This window comes from Mercenaria mercenaria, chromosome 3, assembly GCF_021730395.1.
Source record: "Mercenaria mercenaria strain notata chromosome 3, MADL_Memer_1, whole genome shotgun sequence".
Classification (NCBI taxonomy): domain Eukaryota; kingdom Metazoa; phylum Mollusca; class Bivalvia; order Venerida; family Veneridae; genus Mercenaria; species Mercenaria mercenaria.
The window spans coordinates 95,135,415-95,159,711 of NC_069363.1; the positions used below are offsets into that span (position 1 = coordinate 95,135,415).

Sequence of the window (24,297 nt, forward strand, 5' to 3'; positions counted from 1 at the left end):
ATGTGCTTGCAGGAAGGGTCTGAGAACATGTTTCTTTCATGGTGTTGTGGATGTGCTTGTGGGAAGGGTCTGGGAACATGTTTCTTTCATAGTGCTTTGGATGTGCTTTATGGGAAGGGTCTGGGAATATGTTTCTTTCATGGCATTGTGGATGTATGTTTGTGGGAAGGGTCTGGGAACATGTTTCTTTCATGGTGTTGTGGACGTGCTTGTGGGAAGGGTCCAAGAACATGTTTCTTTCATGGTGTTGTGGATGTGCTTGTGGGAAGGGTCCAAGAACATGTTTCTTTCATGGTGCTGTGGATGTGCTTGTGGGAAGGGTCTGGGAACATGTTTCTTTCATGGTGTTGTGGATGTGCTTTATGGAAATGGTCTTGGAACATGTTTCTTTCATGGTGTTGTGGATGTGCTTGTGGGAAGGGTCTGGGAACATGTTTCTTTCATAGTGCTGTGGATGTGCTTGTGGGAAGGGTCCTGGAACATGTTTCTTTCATGGTGCTGTGGATGTGCTTGTGGGAAGGGTCTGAGAACATGTTTCTTTTATGGTGTTGTGGATGTGCTTTATGGAAATGGTCTTGGAACATGTTTCTTTCATGGTGTTGTGGATGTGCTTGTGGGAAGGGTCTGGGAACATGTTTCTTTCATAGTGCTGTGGATGTGCTTGTGGGAATGGTATGGGAACATGTTTCTTTCATAGTGTTGTGGATGTGCTTGTGGGAAGGGTCTGGGAACATGTTTCTTTCATGGTGTTGTGGATGTGCTTTATGGGAAGGGTCTGGGAACATGTTTCTTTCATGGTGTTGTGGGTGTGCTTGTGGGAAGGGTCTGGGAACATGTTTCTTTCATGGTGTTGTGGATGTGCTTTATGGAAATGGTCTTGGAACATGTTTCTTTCATGGTGTTGTGGATGTGCTTGTGGGAAGGGTCTGGGAACATGTTTCTTTCATAGTGCTGTGGATGTGCTTGTGGGAATGGTCTGGGAACATGTTTCTTTCATGGTGTTGTGGATGTGCTTGGGGGAAGGGTCTGGGAACGCGTTTCTTTCATGGTGTAGGGGCCACCTTGTCCGAGTGGTTAAGGTCGCTGACTCAACAAAAAAGAAACAAATCAAAATAGAAATTTTTGGACTTATTTCCAACACTTATGCCAACAGTTTCTCTGCAAAGTAGTTGCCCAGGCAAATATTGTCTGCAGAAGATACTCTAATGCATGATGAAGTTATTTAGTACAAAAATCCTAGATGTATTCCTTTGCCTTAACATTATTTCAGACATGACCAAACAGCTTGATAGAAATATATTATAATAGTCAATAAATTTCAACATGCAGATACATTGTACTTTTAATCAATACATGTGATTTTTAACAGCATACTACTACATACAGTTGATATATATTTCTAATATCACCAAAGCCTTAGAAACAAGAAGGTAACTCTTTTATAACACAACTTCAATCTTGTTCTTCAGTTATGGAATATTCCTGATTCAAAATTGTACCCAACTTGTAAAACTGGGGACAAAAGTTTTGAAAGCCAGTGCATCTGACTGGTTATTTCTGAGCATAATTTCAACATTGACCAATGACAATGTTTCTTTCTGGTTTGTCAACAAAGGCCAATAGCAGGTTTTTTTAGACTGTTCTGTAAAACATTGGTCAATAACAATGTGGACTCTAAAACAAGGACCAATCGGCAGGATGCTTTCTGGGACTAATCTCTAAAAACATGGACCAATTGCAAGCTTGTTTTCTGAGACAGTCTGAAAATGGTCTTTAAAACAATGACCAATGGGAAAATACTTTCTGAGACTGAGACTGGTCTCTGAAACATGGACTAATGGGAAGGTTGCTTTCTGGGACTGTCTGAGAATGGTTTCTAGAAACATTGACCAATGGCAAGTTTGCTTTCTGAGACAGTCTAAAAATGGTTTTTAAAAAATGGACCAATGGCAAGTTTGTTCTCCGAGACAGTGAGACAGCTTTGACCAGTGGCAAGTTTGCTAACTGGGAATAGTCCCTGAAACATGGAAAAATGGGAGGTTGCTTTCAAGGACCAGTCTTTATACATGAACCAGTGGCAATTTTGCTTTCTTAGACAGTATAAAATAGTCTTTCAAAGCTTTGACCAATGGCAAGTTTGCTATCTGGGACTAGTCTTTAAAAACATTGATCAGTTAGAAGGTTGCTTTTTGAGCCTGGTCTCTAAATCATGGACTAATGGGCAGGTTGCTTCCTGGGACTTGTTCCTAAAAACATGGACCATTGGTAAGTTTTCTTTCTGGAACTGTCTTAGAATGGTTCCAGAAGCACTGACCAGATGGAAGGTTGCTTTCTTAGACTGGTTTCCTAAAACATAGACCAATATCAAGTTGCTACCTGAGACTGTATTCCAAAACATATGTTGATTAATAAGACCTCTGAGACTGGCCCCAAACTTAGTTTTATAACCTCAAAGCCTGGATCAAGCACTTTTTTGTCTAAAACAAGCTGTCAGACAGTAATGGAATGTGAATTAATGCCATGGTTGAATCATCAAGTTTTCCACATTGTTTCCATTTTTCGAAATTCCTTTCCTATCTCTTTAGGTCTGTTTCTATAGAATTTACTAAACGCTTCCTTCAGTTTCTTCTGTGTTTCTTTATCTTCATCAACCACATACCTTGGTCTGAAAAAAATGTTCAAATTTGTTTTAAAGACTTGCAACATATTCAATGTATGCTGCACTATAAATCCAAATTCATTGACTATACTGTCTCTCTTTAATTTGTAAAATTTTGCTGAAGTTATAGACTTGGCTGAATACTGTAAAATCATAAATATTTGTTGGTGAGTAACTGTGGTTGATTTCATGTTTGTGTCAATTTTTACTCTATGCTGTGATTTTTTAAAATCACTTTTTGCTTTTGTGCCATAGTTTACCAGTTACAGCTGGGCCTATATACTCTTGTCCTAAACATTTACAAATCTTCTTACAGAGCTGGAATAAATTCTTACCTCTTATTAAAGGAATATTTAATGAATTGCTGTCTTGATTTTAGTGTTTCTATACAATTCAGTAACTAATTTTATTGTTTTACGTTCTTTTTGTCTGTATACACTCTTACTGTTTGGCTTACCCTTTGTATACATTCTCACTGTTTTACTTACCCTTGATCTGTACACACTTTTACTGTTTGGCTTTCCCTTTGTCTGTATACACTCTTACTGTTTCGCTTACCCTTTGTCTGTATACACTCTTACTGTTTCGCTTACCCTTTGTCTGTATACACTATTACTGCTTGGCTTACCCTTTGTCTGTACACATTCTTACTGTTTGGATTACCCGTTATCTGTATGCATACCAGTACTTGCTGTTTAACTTACCCTTTATTTGAATGTTGAATGCATGCTCACTGTTTTACTTACCCTTTATCTGAATGCATGCTCACTGTTTTACCTACCCTTAATCTGAATGCATGCTCACTGTTTTACTTACCCTTAATCTGAATGCATGCTCACTGTTTTACTTACCCTTTATCTGAATGCATGTTCACTTTTTTACCTACCCTTTATCTGAATGCAAGCTGACAGTTTTACCTACCCTTAATCTGAATGCATGCTCACTGTTTTACTTACCCTTTATCTGAATGCATGCTCACTGTTTTACTTACCCTTTATCTGAATGCATGCTCACTGTTTTACTTACCCTTTATCTGAATGCATGCTCACTGTTTTACCTACTCTTTATCTGAATGCATGCTCACTGTTTTACCTACCCTTTATCTGAATGCATGCTCACTGTTTTACTTACCCTTTATCTGAATGCATGCTCACTGTTTTACTTACCCTTTATCTGAATGCACTCTCACTGTTTTGTGTCCTGATTGCACTGGAACCTGAAATTGTTTAAAAACAAACAGACTGATTATCATTAATACTTGAAATTTTGTGGTTTTGGTCAAAACGTTTTTTTCGTGGGGATATGAATTCATGGATTTCAACTTTTGAACATAAAATGAATGGGAATTTTACATGTTTGTTGGGATTTAATTTCGTAATCCACAAAAATTAGTCCCCCACGAATATTAATGATTTCATAGTATAGCATTTAAATACCAGAAAGATCTTTGGGTTTGACCATATTTAAAATGGTTTTTACTGACAACCATTCTAATAAGTCTTGAACCTAACATACACTCAACAAAATTATAAAAAATGAAACAAGCATTTATGTAAATTACATCATTTTAGCAAACTGAATTGTATGCAAATATTTTGATATATAAATGTATTGTTATGTATCTCACATGGTAATTCCTTTTGTGATTCTTGAAGTGTGACCATTGTCAAGAAAGAATGTGTTGCATTTCATGTCATGAAAAATTAACAGCATGTATATACAAATTTTTTTTTATTAGATCTAGATGCTGAAGTCTATTACAAATTTGCGTCCCCCATTTCTTTCAAAATTGCCCAATATTTCTAAAATTTAGTGCGCATGTATAAAGAAATTTGCCAAAAATAAGTGTATCTGAAAAATCTCTTCCTATAGTGTTATTACACCCAAGTCAAACCACCTTTCAGTTATTTTGGTAATTGGTGGAATCTCTGAAAGAACTCTGTATACTAGACAGACTACTGTGTAAGAAACTTGGCTTGTGTAACATTTTAATTACACTGTAATATATGAAAGTATTTTGCAATTTCAGAATCAACTCCAGCTTTTTTGAGTTAAATTCCTGGTCAGTTTCTTTATTAGTTTACTGTGAACCGGTAACAGATGTCTGAGGTTTCAAACCAACAACTGAATTTCTGTATGTATATATATTTATGAAAAAAAAATCAACAACACTAATCTGAATACAATTTTAAGTTACACACATGTTAGTCATGCTTTAAGTAACCACTATAAAAATTACCATTGATACCTATATTCAGTGTGAAACAATGATAAATATACACATTAGGAAAATCTTCCTCAAACAAATTCTTTTAATAAAAAGGCAGCAATTTTAAAATTTCTCAAGCAAAGGTAACTGCTGTACTAATTAAGTCATATCTAACTTCTTAGTCATAACTTTGTGAAGTAGAGTAACTGGCACTGCAGCATTGATAGTTTGACTGCTTACTATGTATTAAAGAAACTTAAAGCCAGTATCAAGTCATTTCACAATTCGCAGTTGACAACTACCTCTCTTATACTGGACACTTGGTCAGGCCACAGACACTTGGGGTTCGGACCTCCACACACCCCATTCTCCTACGCCCCTGGTTAAGTTTAGCCAATATATTTTAGCATTTTACCATGTATTGAGCATAGGTGACGATCATAAAACGCATTTTGTAACATTTCAGCGTGTTTTTAAAAAATGCATTTTTACCATCAATGCTCTCAATACTAGAAGATATGCAACTTCTCACGAACACTAGGGAAACAATAGCCAGTTAAACGTTTAAATGAACCCCTAGCAATGAATCACTGGTATCAATCGTCAGATCTGTTACCATTCTGTTAAATGACACCGGTCCCGACAACTGTCATTTGTATTCCGACGAGAAATCAATAAATAATATAAATCAATCTATCTAAATTCTATGGAACACTTCCTTGCGAATAGATCCCTGCTTTGAACTGCGCATATCATTGCCGGGTACCAAAATCACACCCTGGTACCGGCGCTCCCAAGTACAGGTGGCACTCACACATACAGCGCTCGATAAGTGATTTTAGAGGAGCGGTGGTGTAAGAATTCCTTATTGTATCTCCGGTAATTCAAAACTTTTCTTAAAATGAAAAATATCTGCGCCCTGATGAATAATTGGTGACTATGTTATGTGAGTGTCACAACATTTCATCTTGAAATAAACAAAATACGGCGAGTTAAACGTGAACGTTTGACTCAAAAATGTCAAATGTCAAAACAACACGTAAAATACTCAGTAAATACTCCAAATGTATTCATTTTTGATACAGTATCGTATAGCCATGTCTTCCTTCAATAACCAGTTCAAATTCCAAGACTTAATTTGTTATATTTAAAGAATGACTGGTGTTTAAAGATGGTATGGGATTTCAAAACGGCACTCACGTGGCACAGGTGTTAATTTTTTTGGCGCTCAAAAAGTACAGCTAGAGAAAAGTCTTCAGAAACGTAGAACTTGTTGTTGTTTACTCTCAGTGTGGTGCCTGTATGATCATAAATCTTTATACGTTAAAAAACTGACTGTAGAAGTCGACCTTTCTATGTTAAAACTTACGGCAACAATATTTTAACATTATTTTTTTTTATTAAAAAGCTTCTTGAAAACTAATTAATGCTAAAATTTGATATGTCCTAGGATTTCGTTGAAAAATGAAAAACATGCTTCAAAACATTCATATGACTCAGTGGGATCAGTGGACGGTGAGGTTTGCAAGAAGATGTGTGTGCTTGCGTGCGTTTGTGCGTGCGTATACGTTTGGTTAAACGCCGTTACTAAACAATATTTCAGGTCAATCTCAACGTTTTTGAGTACCAGTATAATTTGTTTTGTTTGTTTGTTTTGGGTTTAACGCCGTTTTTCAACAGTATTTCAGTCATGTAACGGCGGGCAGTTAACCTAACCAGTGTTCCTGGATTCTGTACCAGTACAAACCTGTTCTCCGCAAGTAACTGCCAACTTCCCCACATGAATCAGAGGTGGAGGACTAATGATTTCAGACACAATGTCGTTTATCAAATAGTCACGGAGAACATACGCCCCGCCCGAGGATCGAACTCATGACCCCACGATCCGTAGACCGACACTCTACCTACTGAGAGTACCAGTATAATGCCGTGAGCATCCGTATGATATATATAGAGCCAGGTCGATACTTTTTTTGTTGGGGTGTGGAATAAATGTTTAATCATAGAGTTAGTAAAACTCATTTATAACGGACTGACAAGTTTTCTATTCTTTTCTTTAATTTTAATAACTTACCATACGCCTACATTGAATGTATAATAAATGTTGAACTTTTTACGAAACATATTTTACTTGTTTCATTAGATTTAAGATTCAGTAAACACTCATAACAGAAAAATAGAAGGTTTTTACAGTGGATGTTTTATACCATTTCATCAATTTGCCACGCGACCCCGTCGAGCGAAAACACGAGAATTAAAAAAAGTTAAACGCGGAGTGGTTAGCGAGCAAAAATTCGATAACATGTGGCGACGCGGAGCGAAAACACGATTATGGGGATGGGGGAGGGAGGGGGAAGTGAGTGCTGGCGTTGAGTGAGATTCAAGATGTAAAGCGGCTGGGTGCCCGGGTGCCCACCAATGTTATGCCTTTCAAACCTCAACTTCTTGCTCGGAGCCCGCTGATCAGCCAGTTTTCACTCGACTCCCCCCGACGATTTACATATTAATCTAAACTTTTTGTCTGCGATTCTCCATACAGAAAATACTAGGAATAAGAAAGGGCGGGAGCGTAGATTGAAAACATGATAATTAGTGGTGGGCGCTGAGCGAAAAGTCGATATTTACGTTATAAATCGGCGCCTAAAATTAGCGGAATGGCATATATCAGCCACCAAAGAATTTTGTTAAAATGTCTGTTCGGTACAAAAGACGCTCATAATTTAATATCTTATTAATTCAATGAATTTATCAATTAATGAGTTCTTGTTTGGCTCTCTCAGGAATCGATGTGAGTCATTCCGATTTAATAGCAGACATGAGACGTAATGACTAGTTCCATTAACTACTGTTTAATCCAACATCAAACTGTTTTTGGTGGTGTAATCTCTACCACACATAACTAACCAGTCCGATTCATCTCTTTTCCGTTGTAGTTGCCTTAGAGCTGACGATTTCTCCACATTTCTGAAGAACTTTCTCTAGCTGTACTTGGTGAGCGTCAAAAAAATACACACCTGTGCGATGTGAGTGCCGTTTTGAAACCACTTACCTTCTTTAAACACTTAAATATAACAAATTAAGTCTTGGAATTTGAACTGGTTATTGTAGGAAGATATGACTATATGAAGATGTATCAAAATGAATACATCTGGAGTATTTACTGAGTACGTGTTTTTTTTTTTACATTTGACATTTTTGAGTCAAACGTTCACATTTAACTCGCCGTATTTTGTTTATTTTAAGATGAAATGTTGTGACACTCACGGAACATAGTCATCAATTATTCACCAGGGCTCAGATATCTTTCATTTTACAAAAAGTTTTGAATTACCGGAGATACAATAAGAAATACTTACACCGCCGCTCCTCCAAATTTTCTTATCGAGCGCTGTATGTGTGAGTGCCACCTGTACTTGGGAGCGCCGGTTCCAGGGTGTGAAAATTGATACCGTTATCGCTTCACCACGTGTTACACGAGGTTTGTTTACATAAAGAAGTGATGATCTGGTTTAACATAGCCGTATTTTGGTTCCCGGTTTATGACATGCACTACACAAAGCGAGGGTCCAGCGCAAGCAAGTGTTCCCATTGTTCGTGAGAAGTTGCATGTCTTCTAGTATTGAGAGCATTGATGGTAAAAATGCATTTTTTAAAAACACGCTGAAATGTTACAAAATGCGTTTTATGATCGTCACCTATGCTCAATACATGGTAAAATGCTAAAATATATTGGCTAAACTTAACCAGGGGCGTAGGAGAATGGGGTGTGTGGAGGTCCGAACCCCAAGTGTCTGTGGGTCAGGCAATCAATCTGATTTTGGTCAAGTAATGTATTTATTCAAAACAATTATGCATGATCATTGATTTATATTCATTGAGTGCTTATTACGTTAGATTTTTTGCACAAAGTATTTTGTGAATTTTGTTTTTCCGTCCTGGTTACCAAACCAAGATTGATTTTTTTTGCTGAAGTAGGTGGTATAAATTTGATAAACATATCTTGCATGAGGAATGATTAAAACATAAACATATAAGTTCAACTTCCTCAAAATTGTCCATTGAAATTTATCTGTTTAGCAGAATATATGACATGTGAAGTGTTGTAAACTGTTGCTGAAATGAGGACGATCACCTTTACAGCATTACGGGACATGCTGCATTGTTTCATCTTTATGTTTATATACTTTTAGCCTGCTAAATTTCAACTATCATTCAGTTTGGGCAGTACCATTTATTATTCGAAGGCATGTTCATTCAAAATCTACTGACTGAATAGGGAACAGTGCAGATCATGCGCAAGCTGATCTTGGTCTGCACTGATCGCAACGGCAGAATCACTTGCCACCAGCAGGCTAAAGGTTAATTGCTACATTATTTTTCAACAGTTTTTCATGGAGGGTTTGCCCTAAACCACAAAGTTATGCCAACAAAATCAAATGACTTTACAGTACTGTACCAAGATATAATCTCTCAGGAACCTAAAACCTTGAGATAGGAAGTCTTGCGTAAGCCAGTTGGGCAAGCCAAGACTTTCAGGGGTCAGTTTCATGAAATCTTGCAATGACGAAGGCATCTCTCACATATCATATTAAGTAAATTTATTTGAAGTTTTGGGCTTTTCCAAGATCAGACTGTTGAACGAATCAAATATGTCTGCCAAAAAGCTGAATTGACAATGTATTATGGAGATAATAAAGTCATAGCATAATATCATGTAAACAAAAGTATTAAACTGTCACAATATATGCCCGTCGGAGCAATTTTTTGTCTCCCTTGCCCTGTCTGTCCGTCACACTTCATTTCCGATCAATAACTGGAGAATCATTTGATTTAGAACCTTCAAACTTAATACGGTAGCAGGGCTTATGAAGTAGAATACCCCTATTGTTTTTGGGGTCACTCCATCAAAGGTCAAGGTCACAGGGGCCTGGACATGGAGAACCATTTCCAATCAATAACTTTAGAACCACTTGACCCAGAATGTTGAAACTTCATAGGGTGATTGGGCATGCAGAGTAGATGACCCATATTGATTTTGGGGTCACTCTGTTAAAGGTCAAGGTCACAGGGGCCCGAACATGGAAAACCATTTCCAATCAATAACTTTAGAACCATTTGACCCAGAATGTTAAAACTTCATGGGATGATTTGACATGCAGAGTATCACTCTATTAAAGGTCAAGGTCACAGCAGCCAGAACATGGCAATCCATTTCTGGCCAGTAACTTGAGAATCATTTGACCTAGAACCTTCAAACTTCATAGGGTGATAGGGTTTACAGAATAGATGACCGCTGATAGTTTTGGGGTTACTAGATCAAAGGTCAAGGTCACAAGGGCCTGAACATGGAAAACCGTTTCTGATCAGTAACTCGAGAACCACTTGACGTAGAACATTAATTGGACAAGTAGAGTGAGTAGATGACCCCTAATAATATTTGGGTCACTTGAGCAAAGGTCAATGTCACAGGGACCAGAACATGGAAAACGGTTTGTGATCAATAACTTGAGAATCATTTGACTCAGAACCTTCAAACTTAATAAGATGATAGGACTATCAGAGTAGATGACCCTTTTCGTTTTTCCGGTCATTTGAGCTTAAGTCAGGGTCACAGGGGCCTGAACATTGAACACCCTTTCAGATCATTAACATGAGAACTACTTGACTCACAATGTTGAAACTTCATAGGATGGATGTGCAGAGTAGATGACCCATATTGATTTTTGGATCACATGATCAAAGGTCAAGGTCACAGGAGTCTGAACATGGAAAATAGTTTCCAATCAATAACTTGAGAACCATTTGACCAGAGGGGCCTCCGTGGCCGAGTGGTTAAGGTCGCTGACTTCAAATCACTTGCCCCTCGTCGATGTGGGTTCGAGGCTCACTCGGGGCGTTGAATTCTTCATGTGAGGAAGCCATCCAGCTGGCTTACGGAAGGTCGGTGGTTCTACCCAGGTGCCCGCTCGTGATGAAATAATGCACAGAGGGGCACCTGAGGTCTTCCTCCACCATTAAAAGCTGGAAAGTCGCCATATGACCTATCATGTGTCGGTGCAACGTTAAGTCCAACCAATAAAAAAACAAAACAAAAAAACACTTGACCAGAATGTTGAAACTTCATAGGATGACTGGACATGCCAAATAGCCTATCCCTGTTGTAGCCAACCATCTGTGTCTCTTTGACTTTCGCTCCTGTCCCCTATTGATTTCTTGCCTATTATGACTATGCATTGGGGGAGACATGCGCTTTTCTTTAAAAGCGTCTTCTAGTTTACCTTCATACTCTACTTATTGACCAGATAAATAGTAGGCTTTCTCAATTTTCACTTATTCAAGGGCCATAACTCCGGAGTGATGAAGACTATGGGGCTGGATGTCAAACCAAGATAATCAAGATTGTAAGTTTTCTGACTAATTTCATGTGTATGGCTAATTTCAAACCGAGATGTATGCCTAATTTCATTCTGATATTGTAAGTTGCACGCTAATTTCATGCCAAGATTGTAAGCTGTATGCCTAATTCAATGCCAAGATTGTAAGCTGTATGCCTAATTTCATGCCAAGATTGTAAGCTGTATGCCTAATTCTATGCCAAGATTGTAAGCTGTATGCCTAATTTCATGCCAAGATTGTAAGCTGAATGCCTAATTTCAAGCCAAGCTGTATGCCTGATTTTATGCCAAGATTGTAAGCTGTATGCCTAATGTTACTGTTATTTCTGAAGAAGTGTTATGTCAAAAAAAGCTCAGCATCTATTAATTAAAACAGTCATTTGCCTAAAGCAGCCAGCTGGCTAATTTCCCAATTTGACTTTGTTCTAGTATCAACTTGTCTTTAGCAGCCACCTGCTTTAGGCAGCCAGAATATGTCACTCCTTTGACTGGCTGCTCAATCCAGGTTTGACTGTATTAACATGTACTAACAACTACTACTGTATAGAATATCCACTTTTCAAGTACGTCCACAAGTCCAGGCAACATTTTCAAGAATTTAACCCTTCTACTACAAAATTTCTATAATGAACTTGTCCATCTTTCAATTTGAACAGTACCATTAACTGTTAAAAGGGGTGCTTACCAAAAAGATACTGACTGAATAGCGAACAGTGTAGATCATGATCAGACTGCACGGATGTGCTGGCTGATCATGATCTAAACTTGTCGCAAAAGCAGATAAGGGTTAAAGATCAACTGCTAGTAAAATTTCACAAATAATTGGAAAAATGAAAAATATTACCAACCACAAGCCAAACCATTTTAGCAATTTTGAACCCGATATATACATACGTATTTGCTGCCGTAGTCTTGTTTGTTGTCAATGATGACAGTCACACTACGCATGAGGGGGTGACGTGTCTGGTTAGGTCGGAAAGGTGGAGGTCCGAGGGTAGGCTACATAAGGAATAGAATATTTATTAGACTGTTAAAAGAAGCTGTTAAAGGTAGAAGAACAGGGAGTGGGTGCTAAATATTGTAGGGATCAACCATTTTATTCTCTGAGGTGTTTCTTGACAAAAAAAATCTATCTTTTACTGAATGTTACTTAAAAATGAAGAAAAATATTATATAAGAATATAAGTTACAGTACAGAATTCAAACTATTTTTAGATGAATATTACATACATAGAGTCCCACAGAGATAAAATGGCATCACCCTGATGTTTCTCAGAGTCATAGTGGGATTCACATATTAGTCAAGATTTTCTTATGAATAGATTTTTATCTTTCCAAACTTATCATTAAATGAACTACATAATTAGTACTTCATAATTTGATATATATGTTAAAATATGAATCTTTTATAATGATAGTTTTTCCCTTTGTTGACATTTGAAAACATAGCTGAACTGTTTAAACAAATATTATGTTTTGAACCTTTTAAATTAAATTATTGTATTCTGTGACAACATTGTACATTGAGTAGATTTTTATGTTATGTTAGTAATATTTTAACATGCATTTACACCAGTTTATTAAAGTCAGTTTTTTATTTTTATTATTATTAAACATTGTTCACATAGGATTATACATATATTGTAGATTAATAACACAAATACATACTGATTTACCAGCATTTACATAAATTACACAGGAAAAAAAAAACATTTAAATTACCATTAACTAGGAGCCTCATGCCAGGGGCACCTGTATTTTTTGTTAAGAACATACATGTAATGGTAAAGGTCTTGCAAAGTTTTCTTTAAAATATTGATGGTATATATTACTTTAGAACCATTTTAAGCCTAAGTAAAAATACAGTTGTTAATGTTGCATATATTATATTTTTTAACAGCAAATCGCTAGTGTCCAGTTAAATCAAAATGTTGTCTAAAAATTGTACTTTGTTTCGTGTCTAAAATTGCATGGATTTTAAGCAAATCTTTCACCCTAATGGAAGGACAGCAGAATCTCCAGTTTCTGTGGAGAATAAAGATAAAGATCTCCCAAGTAGGTTAGGCTATATCTTTGAGTTCCACAAATTGAAAAATCTGAAATTGCAAAAGCTGATATTTCATTTTAATACCTGATGATATAAAAACAACTGAAAAGAAATGTTTGGTGAAAAAGTTTGAAACTCCATGTACATGTTATCGTAAAAGGTTAGGAAATAGAGAAGGTGAAGGCATAACAGTTTGACTACTAGGGCAGTCCAAATGCCTGATTCCATGGACAGAAATGGGGCAGATTTAACCCATCACCTGTGTTCACAGAGTGTTTATTACTCCAGAATTTTTGTCATATTATGTGAGAAGAGAATTTCCAAAGACCTGCAAAATGATTTACCGTATTTTCCTATATCTTAATTGCACCATAACGTAAAATTTACAAAAAAAAATAACTATTCAGTTCTTGTGATTTCCTTGTATGTTCGATTTTAGTAGACAAAGCAGCAACAGTCATATGTCTTAAAACATGTCTCAATGTACATAGTTATAGTGAGCAACAGGTTGACAATAAATTATTAGTACAAAAATACAAGAATAGTTTGTTCTACTTCACATTTAACATAAGTATAATACCTGCCAATCTCTTATAAACTGTAAAATATGAAGGCATAAATTGAACTGAAAATTATTCTTGCAATTCTTCATCTTACCTTATTAAATGTTTTTTTATTTTTATTTTCATAAAGAAAAGTAACTTCTAACCAAATAAAGTATAAACATATTTTGAAATATTGCAGTACATATTTTTACTTTACAAACAATCTCCCTGTTCATTCTTGTGGCTCAGGTCGGTAACTGGCCCAGTACACAGAGATTATAGGAGACATTGATGCCATCTGCCAGATTTTTTCCATACTTTTTTACAATCAAGTAGGGATTATGTGGGTTGTTTTTTTTTTTTTCATGCAAAAGAACTGAAACTATTTAAAACACACTGCATCACTGGAGAACATACTGAATTTCGGGATGCATTGTTCTACTCTGGTTACAGGAACTCCTTTACTGATTTTAATGACTTCTTTCAATACATAAATCTGGGAGCTTATCAAATAATTGCTATAATAATAATATATTAAAAACATTGGTGTTTTAATTAAACAAATTTGTATTACACACATGTAAAGTGCAGTAGTGTACATACTGGAGGTGACACATAATGCTTTCTGTAACTCATGTACTTAGTTGTAGCTCTCTCTCTCTCTCTCTCTCTCTCTCTCTCTCTCTCTCTCTCTCTCTCTCTATGTATATATATGTGTGCTTCTTAAAAAAGAAATCTAAAATGTTTCAAAACTGAAGCAAACCATTAACTTATTGACTTACTGACATTCTTGTTAAAACTACACTTAAAATAGTAAACGATATCCCAATGTTAGCCTTCACCTTTCAAGATCCTGGGTGATAAAAACTGATCCTTGTTTCTTATTGTCTTTTACAGTCTGACCTTCTGGAGGTAAAAACGAGACATTAAGTCCTTTTGTACAAAGGAACAGCCTAGTTTTAGGATAAAGTCACTGTAGATCATGCAAGGTTGATAACCGTTTAACTTTTTACAAAGTGTACATGTCTTAGTTACTTTTCCTTGTTTTTAATCTCCCTTAATATGACTGAACTTTTTCCTAAGGAATATAAATTATGTGGACAGTAATATCTGACGAATAAATGTATTAACATGGATAAGCCTTTAATCTGTTAAGATTTACGTCATATACATAATAAATGACTGAAATAAGGCTAAAAACTGCTTTTGGTTTGTGCCGAGTGCATGACACATTATTTTACCCAATTTTGGCCCACATCAGATGCTAGGGATATCACACTTTTTTCAAATTTATTATTGCTTCTTATTACTTCCGTTTATAGTCTTTGCCTATGATGACTCGTATAGAAAATAAAGTAGTATAATTCTGCTTAACAGCATTTTGAACAAATATGAAGTTATGATTAAAAGCATGATTGAACTGTATTAATAATTCTTGTTATTTGTCTTAATTAACTTTTAGCTTGCTAAATTTCTAAAATGGACTGGTCCATCATTCTATTTGGGCAATACTATTTATTACTCGAAGGGGTGTTCACTGAAAATATACTGACTGAATAGCAGACAGTGCTGACCATGATCGGATGTGCAGGCTGATCCTGGTCTGCTCTGGTCGCAAAGGCAAATTCACTTGCTTCCAGCAGGCTAAAGGTTAAAAGAGAACTTAATTTTAATACCTTACTGACTTACTTTAATGCATGACCATTAAGTAATCCTTTCTAAACTATCAGCTATCCACTTAACATGGTTCTTTCAAACATAACGAATCATGTATTTCATGTACAAGTAAATATCAGAACCCCTGATTCAGAGGTCATCTGTGGCTAGCCAAGTCATTGCAGGAAAGGTTAAAAAAATTATTAATTCACACTACTAAACTAGACATTATGGTGTACATTTGGTCAGATGTGATTATTTGTTTTAGTTTTTTTAATGTCATTTTTTTTTTTTAGCATAATCATTATTATGCATTACAAGTATACCTTCATCTTAAGATTTATGCCATACTGAGGTTACATTTTCCATAATGTTTGGTAGTTTATTTTTATTATCTTAATTAACCTTTAGCATGCTAGATAAATTGTCGTCTGCTGGAAATGTCGTCTGCTAAAATTGTAAAGTTCATGCAATTTGCTCCAAAATTGGAAGAAATATTGTCAGAGTAGCAAACAGCTTGGAACCTGATCAGACGCCGATTTAATCGGCGTCTGATCTGGTTCCAAGCTGTTTGCAAAGGCTGTTAAATTCGCCTGCAGCAGGCTAAGGGTTAATGGTTAAGTAGATGGTACAATAGTACATAAAGGTGAGGAGTGGTTAAAACATGAAGGAAAGAAAATTAAAATACCAAAGTCTTTTTCTTGTTACGGAACTGAAAAAGTAGCATAAATATATTAGATCTAGCATGTAAAATAGTCAAGCATTAGCTCTCTACATAGTGTTTTGAATAAAACTTAAATATCTAGCAGCAAAATTTCCTGCACATAGATTATACAAAGCCAGTATATCATCAGAAGATCTGACAAGAGAGATGTATGAGCAGTCCAATTCTAATGAAGCCACAGGTTTAGCAGATTTGAGAATTTTTCAAAACTTTTTGAAAAAAAAAGTCCTGCCAACTTATATTTAATATCCACTGAAAAGCTTTTTCTTGGACTGTAAACCTGTACTAACAAGCAAATGTAACAAACGCATTGCAGAGTCTTACCATTGCCAAGTTCTAATCTTGCATTCTAAAGTTTCTGAATTCATATTATTTGGAACTGCTGATACCAGTGTATTCAAATAACAGATGAAAATGTATAAAATTTTACCTTTTCAGCACTTCCTGTTAACAAGTCCATGCCTTTCTTCAGCAGAATATAGCCATCGTCTGCTGACTGAATATTCATGTCAAGAAGTTCCGTTGTCGTTAGCTCTTCATTGTTCCTTTCATTTTCTATTTTACTGAATTTAGTTTTCGTGGAGTTATTTGTGTAAATATTTTTATCAACAGCAGGCAGTAAATCACCGATGCAATAATTTGTCGCCTGCCTGTCAATAGTCTGGCGATCGATATAGGAATATTGATGGTTCCACATGGGTTCTTTTGGCTTATTATCATTAACTACACGAACGTCGCGTACATAGTTACTTTTGTGTAAATTGTGCATAAGTTCCCTTTGGGAAACTGCAGAATTTACACGCTGAATTCCTCCAACACTTTTTCTCCCATTAGGAGATCTACTCAAATTGTTTTGTGGAGACAAATTACGTGGGGTCCCTGGAACTGGTGCAGGTGAACCCACCAATATTGGCATTGGTGTGCCAGCGCCAAACTTAACAGATCCATGTCTAGATAAAGAACCATCTCTTGATAAAGCCGAACCAACTCTTGATCCCACATCTGAACCCATACCTGAATTATTGCGTGATGGACTTACAACATTCTCACGGGTATTTTTTTCAACATTACTTGTCTGAACAATAGCCGGCACATTTTGATCGGCATTTTGAATACTGATTTTCCTTAGCACTAACGTTACTGGCTTTAAGTGTTCTATATCATAAACAGTACTGTCTTCTGGTTGTTGAAGTATATCAGGTTTATAGCACCGATTTAATTCCTTATTGCGCTTTAGTTTTGCATATGACCAACTAGTATCTTCATTTTCAATACGTTTTTCAAGTCTTAAATTGTCATGAGTAAGTTTCACATCTGGATCTGGCAGTTGTAAAATTGTTGGTTGATGCGTGTAGGAAAATTTAACTCGACTAGTAAGACTTTCACCAATTACTTTAGCATCTTCAATACCACCAGAATCTGTAGAATGTGATGGAAGTTCAGAGAGATCGACCATGCTTGAATACATACGTTGCTGTTCGAGCCTCTCTGGCCCACTCTCTTCGCCGTCGCTCTCAGGTTCCTTTTTAGTCTCAGCACTTGATGTTTTAGATGAATAACCTTCATCCTCATCATCTTCTGCTTTAGCTTGTGGTCTTCCTTTCTTAGAAAACTTTAATAATCTCTTTATTTTGAGGTATGTGTTTGTCCGTTCAAGCTGATTCTTAGAGAGGTCTTGCACACTTTTACTTCGCCTTTCTGATAGACCATCAGTGCTAGTAGCTTTTGATTCTCTGTGCGTGTTAATAGTCAATTCTTCACCAGTGTTTTCTTCAATATCACGTTCTTCAAAGCCAGCAGGAGTGATAACTCCTACTTTATTTGTGTATTTCAGTTTAACAGTTGTGGCAGGATCTTTTGTAGCTTGTTTGGTTTTTGGCTGGAAAACAGGGTGTAGACTTTCACGATGAAAAAGTTCTAGATCTTCAATACCGGGACATTTATGTTTAACAGGAATATAAAATTCTGTGTCTAACCTTGGGGACCTTTTCTTGGTATCTGAAATATTAGAGAAAATAAACCATGAATAATGAAAATAAAAGCTTCATTTAATAACTTAATTAGTCCATCATTTTCTTACTTTCAATATCTTGATCAGAATCACTATTTAAATACAGTTGAACCTTGATATCTCGAAGTCCCTTAACTCAAAATTCTGCCAATCTCGAAAATATTTTCGAGTCCCATCTCGAAAACATGTGCACAAAATATCATTTTAAGTCAAACTTTGGCTCGACCTAAAACGCTCGGTCCCTTGGAATTTGAGAGAGTTTCAACTGTATTGCAGAAAAACCTTGGCTGATCTTGATCAACTTCTCTTTTCACCTTCTATACTTTAGAAAGCAATTTTTCAGTAGCTGTAATGAATAGACAACTGGTGTTTCTGCAAAGTTAAAGCACAATGGTAGGCTACATAAGCTTCTCTGCTTTTAATAAAGTTTTAAATTGTAAATATGTCCTGAAGAAAAGAAGTAATTTATTAGAATATATAATAATTTATATTTTTTAATACCAAATATTTTTTCACTGTGTAAAGGGAGTTAAATCATTTATATACCAGTAGGTATCAGATACAGAGTTGTCATTGCTAGATTTGATCATATGTTTGACTGTCAAGTCTTGTTAATTCTAATTAAACGCTTTTCTTATTTGCAATTGAAGACACTTTGTGTTTAAAACGATGAATACAAAACATCATTTCAGCATTTGACTGAAGCATTATCTAGGAATAAATACTTTTTGAAATACCTTTTATACAACATTAAAAAAGTATTTAAAAAGAGTTTTAATCAACAGTCGAAGAAAGGGTGTTCAATCATGAGAATTCTGTATGTTTTATTCAAATGGTTGACTTCAGATTTTTAAATGTTTAATTTAAAATTGTCTGTATTTAAACATTTTGGCTAAAGATCAAGGTACAGCCAGCTATACAATAACATAAGATCTTGTATATATTTAGCACATTATGACTTAAATAAGATTATCTTAGCAAAATAAAGAAGCAAATAAATTATATATATATAGATAAATTCTTCTAAATAGTATAGAGTGCTGAAATGTTTTCATATATTTGTATTAAAATAGAAATTATCCATTAAAACAAAATATTTAATTATTCAATATTTTCTTAACAAACCTATTTTAAGGCAAGATATGTTATCCGTATAGTGTAAAAAAAAACAAGGTGTGTTCAAATGAAAAATCTACAAACAGAAAAAATATATTGTACAAGGTACATTTTCTTACTGTTTCAATATATATGCATGACAACTTTTGAATAATGAATAATAAATCTGAATTTTGTTGGGAAAGAAATCGTTATTCCACCATGATCTTTAACAGTAATCTGATTAACCTAGTACATAAGCCCTTGCCTAATGAAATGTTTCTGTGTTTATTGTTACCTGACTAACCGTATCATCGAGCCACGGCCCTAATGCTTTTTTATCTTGAAAAAAATGTCTTTTTATTCTGCTCTAAGAGGTACATTTTTGTGATACTTTGTAACATCTGTTAAAATTCATTTTATATGAACAGTTTGATTTATAGCTGTGTGCTTTTAATAATACTTTCTCCTTGAAATAAAAATCAGAACAGAAAAAGTCTGTACCTTCCTACCAGTACCCTAATGTTTTTTGGGTCAAGTAACCCTACAAGTAGGTATGCTTTTGTTTGCCTTAAAAAGTGGAGTGAGTAGAGGGACATTATCTCCAAAAGGACATCAAAATTAAAAAAAAACAAAAAAACTTAAAACAGAATGCTCATAGAAATCTGTATTAAATGCCAAAAATGATAATATCATATTTATTATAAAGTATAACTAAATTCCTTTTATTTAACGCCACATTTCAGTTTCTTAACCAAATATTTTTCAGGTACTTTTCTACATGTTTTACTGAATATAAGAGTGCTTTTTATAAACAAATTCCAGCTGCAACTCCCTGATGCACTCTAGATTTATATCTTTTTAAAAGTTACTGCCAGTAGTAAATGAAAGCATATCAAAAAAATGGCACTAACTTAGAGACATGTGCCCTTTAAAGGCATTAAAGCCTTGGGTTCAGAATTATGTAAAGATCTACATTTCAGAATAGTTGTATCTGAATTTTATCTCTTCATTTAATCATAAATGCACTTTTATTAAAAGAAACTCACTCTAGTTACATTTTAATATAGTCCATAGAAGTAAAATGATTATTATTCGCATACCAGGGTGAAAGCTTATAAGCTGAACAAACAGCCCCTGACTAGATAAGACACTGTTACAGGGTTAAATAAGCTAAATGTCATCTTTTACTTATGACTTAAAGAAAGTCCCGGTCACGATGTGTCAGACCTTTATCTGTATAAGAAGATCTAGAGCCTTTAGGATTGAAGGAATACGCATATCTGGATATTTGATTGTTATGATGTATGTCTTGCTCCCACTTTTATTCAGGAAGATCTTGTTTTAAATAAAATATAAACAAAAATTCATAAGGCAATCATGACTACTACAGACCTTTTTTGGATTCCAGAAGATTCTGCCTTTTCATCCAGCCAGTAATTCCTGAAATTAAAAGGACAAGTAAAAGCACATTTCAAGATAATTTTTAAACTCTTTCATAATTATAACTTCTTGGAGGACCTGCCAGTTAAAACATTTTTCAATGTATAATTGTCGTCTAATAGTCTAATATGTATAGTTGAAGGTATTGTGTAAAAAATATGGCCCCTACTGCCAAAAAGTTCATTATCAACCTGAAGAGCAGAACAAAATAACAGAGTGATTGTCTAACATCATCATGGATGTGTCAAAATTATTTTCTTTTAGCATTTGAAAGTAGTTCTCCCTGGTGCTATCTAAATGTGAATGTATCTATTACAAGTCAACAAAACAAATAGAGCAGTTAAAAATACCATTTAGTTAAAGGTCCATTACTAAGGGAAAGTGAGATGGTAATTTTTTTCATAGCCAGTGCATAGACTTCTGCAAGACACTAAATAATAAAGATTGGCAGGTCAAAATTTACAGAAGGTCTTTGGAACTCAAAGAAATGTATGTGTATTATGTTGAAATTTCAATGAATCGACAGAATGACCCCCCAGGTCTTTTTAACTTTCTTCATACTTCATAGAAAAATAATTGTACATATACTGCGATTTATTTCGAATTTCTACATACCCATTTTCATTTTCCAATAAAATGAAATAGTTTCTGTGCTTTTTAAAAGAAATTAAAATGTTCACTTTCCTTAGTATTGGACCTTTAAGCGGAGACAATTTTTACTGATTTATGTATATTACCTATAAGTGGAGAAAAAAAAACTAGATGAATATTAATTTTAAGTGGAGTTTTTGGACCAGTTCTTTAATTATAAGCCTCTGTGTTACTATATAACTATTTCTGTTCTGTGTTAGCAATATTAAAGTTACATACAGAATACAAGTTTTATCTGACTTGAATTTTCTCTGGCTAGAGAATTAAGAATAATTTCCTCTTAACAAACTAAAGCTGATCTTGAACATTTTCTGTTTCAAAAAGAAACAGTGTCTTTATATTATTTATTTGTATCATAGCTCGGTGTTTTTTTTTTAACAAATTTGGTGCAGGTAATTCGTATACTCTGAGTACAGAGTGCGGTAACTAAAAGTGTGCAGGTATTTAATACCCGCACGCTAGTTACCGCACTGTTGGAAAGAAAAGTATGCCTGCGTGTCTGAAACAGTAGACTGCGAAGTGTATTTTATTGATTTTCTGCTCTAGCATAGGTTTATTTTACCTGGGCTTTACACATTTGTAAAGCAAGGATTTTAGTACACACTGAACTGCTGTATATGGCAGTGTGGAACGCCTACAACTACAATATATGGCAGGCTATGATACAAAACAGAAAGAACATTAAAACTCTCGGGTAAACGATTTATACTCGGGGGCTACGCCCCCTCGTACAAATCGTTTACCCTCGAGTTTCAATGCTCTTTCTATTACGTATCATAGCCATCCATATATGGTAGTTGTAGGCGTTCCGCATTGCCATATACAGCAGTTCAGTGAGTACTTAAAATCCTTGCTTTACAAATGTGTAAAGCCCAGGTAAAATAAACCAATGCTAGAGCAGAAAATCAATAAAGTACACTTCGTTGTCTACTCTTCCAGACATGCTGGCATACCTCCCTATCCAACAGTGCGGTAACTAGCATGCGGGTATTAAATACCTGCACACTTTTAGTTACCGCACCCTGTACTCAGTGTATACGAATTACCTGCACCAAATTTGTTAAGAAAAAACACCGAGCTATGATACAAAGTAAAGAAAATGTACACTACAACAATGATTATACTCACTAAGCAAAATCTACATCTATAAATTGGTTTCCAACAATCTACTTTATCGAAGTATAATTTCTATCAGACATGATGAAATACCTTGATATTTTTGTTTTTAAATAAAATAGTAAAATATAATATAATTGTGGAGGGCCACACAGAAAAATAAACAAACAAAACATCTGTGAGCATTTGATAGTCTGTTAAGTTTGACAGTAGGGTATAGGTAAGTCAGATTAATTGATATAGGTGGCATGTGTGGTCAAACTATTTGTAACATGATTCGGATTGAAATTGGGAAATAAAGTGGAATTTCAGATAGATCATTATTTAAAAGCCCACGAAACGAAACAGAAGACTGAATCAAATGCAATTCATTAAATTAATGGACAAAAACACGTCAAATCAAAACAATTCAATACTTGTCAAGGTACAAAAATGCGTTTGAAGTGTAAGTGGTAACTGCTATATAAGTTCTATAGACTTACTTCTAAGTAGTCGACATGTGTTATTATGGTATTGGAATATGGCACAATAGTGATCATATTCACATCTTGATTAAGATACTTTTGTTTCGAATATGTATAGCAGTGAAGAGCAATAAAATTAAACACAAGTAAAAGTATAGTCTATAACTTACATAGAAGATATAATTTAATCAACGTACAAACTTAGAAAGGATGTATTTCATGAACTTACTCAATTTCGTTTGTTCAGTTTTGTTTTCAGATGTCATTAATTGGGACAGTTTAAGAGTATTTGGTCTTCTGTAATAGTAAGGTTTAATATATCTAATTCGTTCTTGTCTAAGATCTTGGCATTCTAGCAAATAATGAAATTCATCTCCTATTTTATCACATGATATACACTTTCTGTCACTTAAGGGAATTCTTGCCCAGTTACCTGTTTCTATTGGCATTCGGTGGTTCCTAGTTCTAAACTTTGCAAAGGTTAAACATAAAGAACTTGAGTATTTTGCTAGGTACTTTTCAAATCCAAATTCTGTTTTGAATATTCTATAAAATGAACTTTTGGATGAATTTTCAATGCTGGAGTCCCATTCGTTTATAAAAAGGTCTTTAAGCTTTTGTCTTATTGTCAATTTAAGCCATTTAATGTTTGGGAATGTGTGATCGTTCCATATATTAAATGTACCACACTTTATAAAGATTTGCTTAATATTATATAACCATGGGTATTGTTTTTTGAAACTGTCACCATTTAGTGTTCTTGATGTTGATATAATACCTTGGTATACTTTTGAAGATAACTTGGACATTGGATTATTATTGTCACTGTTACATATTCGCGCCCAAAAACTAATTATTCGTTCTTCAATATCTAATCGTAACGGGGGGCATCCAGTTTCACCATAGACCATATAACTCGGAGTTGACTGTTTCATTTTAAGAATGTGTTTCAAAAATTTTAACTGAACCCTTTCTATAACATCTATGTTCCCAAATCCCCAAATTTCAGAACCATACAGTAGAACTGGCTTGATTGTTTTTTGGAATAGTTCAATTTGCATATCTATTGGCAGTTGTAAACGATTTGAATTTCTCAATAGGCTGTACATAGCTCTTGTTGCTTGCGATGCAATATGTTTCTTACATTTATAGAAAGACCCGCTTCTACTGAAATATATACCTAGGTATTTATATTCATTAACGATTTCAATTGGTTGATTATGATAAGTAAAATTAAAGTTTCGCTGTCGACCTTTTGAGAATATAAGAACTTTTGACTTCG

The 24,297-nt window shown here is 35.0% G+C and overlaps 1 protein-coding gene across 7 annotated transcripts in view; it reads right to left on the reverse strand.

Moving 5' to 3' along the window:
* Positions 1-1,977: 1,977 nt before the first annotated feature.
* Positions 1,978-24,297, reverse strand: part of LOC123523972 (uncharacterized) — a 35,228-nt gene continuing 12,908 nt past the window's right edge. For 3 of the 7 annotated variants that reach the window (XM_045301776.2, XM_045301775.2, XM_045301780.2), the window contains 7 exons: positions 20,737-20,784; positions 16,666-18,233; positions 16,200-16,223; positions 13,891-13,908; positions 12,158-12,262; positions 3,826-3,875; positions 1,978-2,665 (listed from right to left, as the gene is read on the reverse strand). In XM_045301776.2, coding sequence (XP_045157711.2) covers positions 2,533-2,665; positions 3,826-3,875; positions 12,158-12,262; positions 13,891-13,908; positions 16,200-16,223; positions 16,666-18,233; positions 20,737-20,784 — 1,946 coding nt within the window. In that variant the 3' untranslated portion in view covers positions 1,978-2,532. The remainder of the gene's footprint in view (positions 2,666-3,825; positions 3,876-12,157; positions 12,263-13,890; positions 13,909-16,199; positions 16,224-16,665; positions 18,234-20,736; positions 20,785-24,297) is intronic. The other 4 variants (XM_045301778.2, XM_045301779.2, XM_045301781.2 and 1 more) reach the window with 4 other exon arrangements.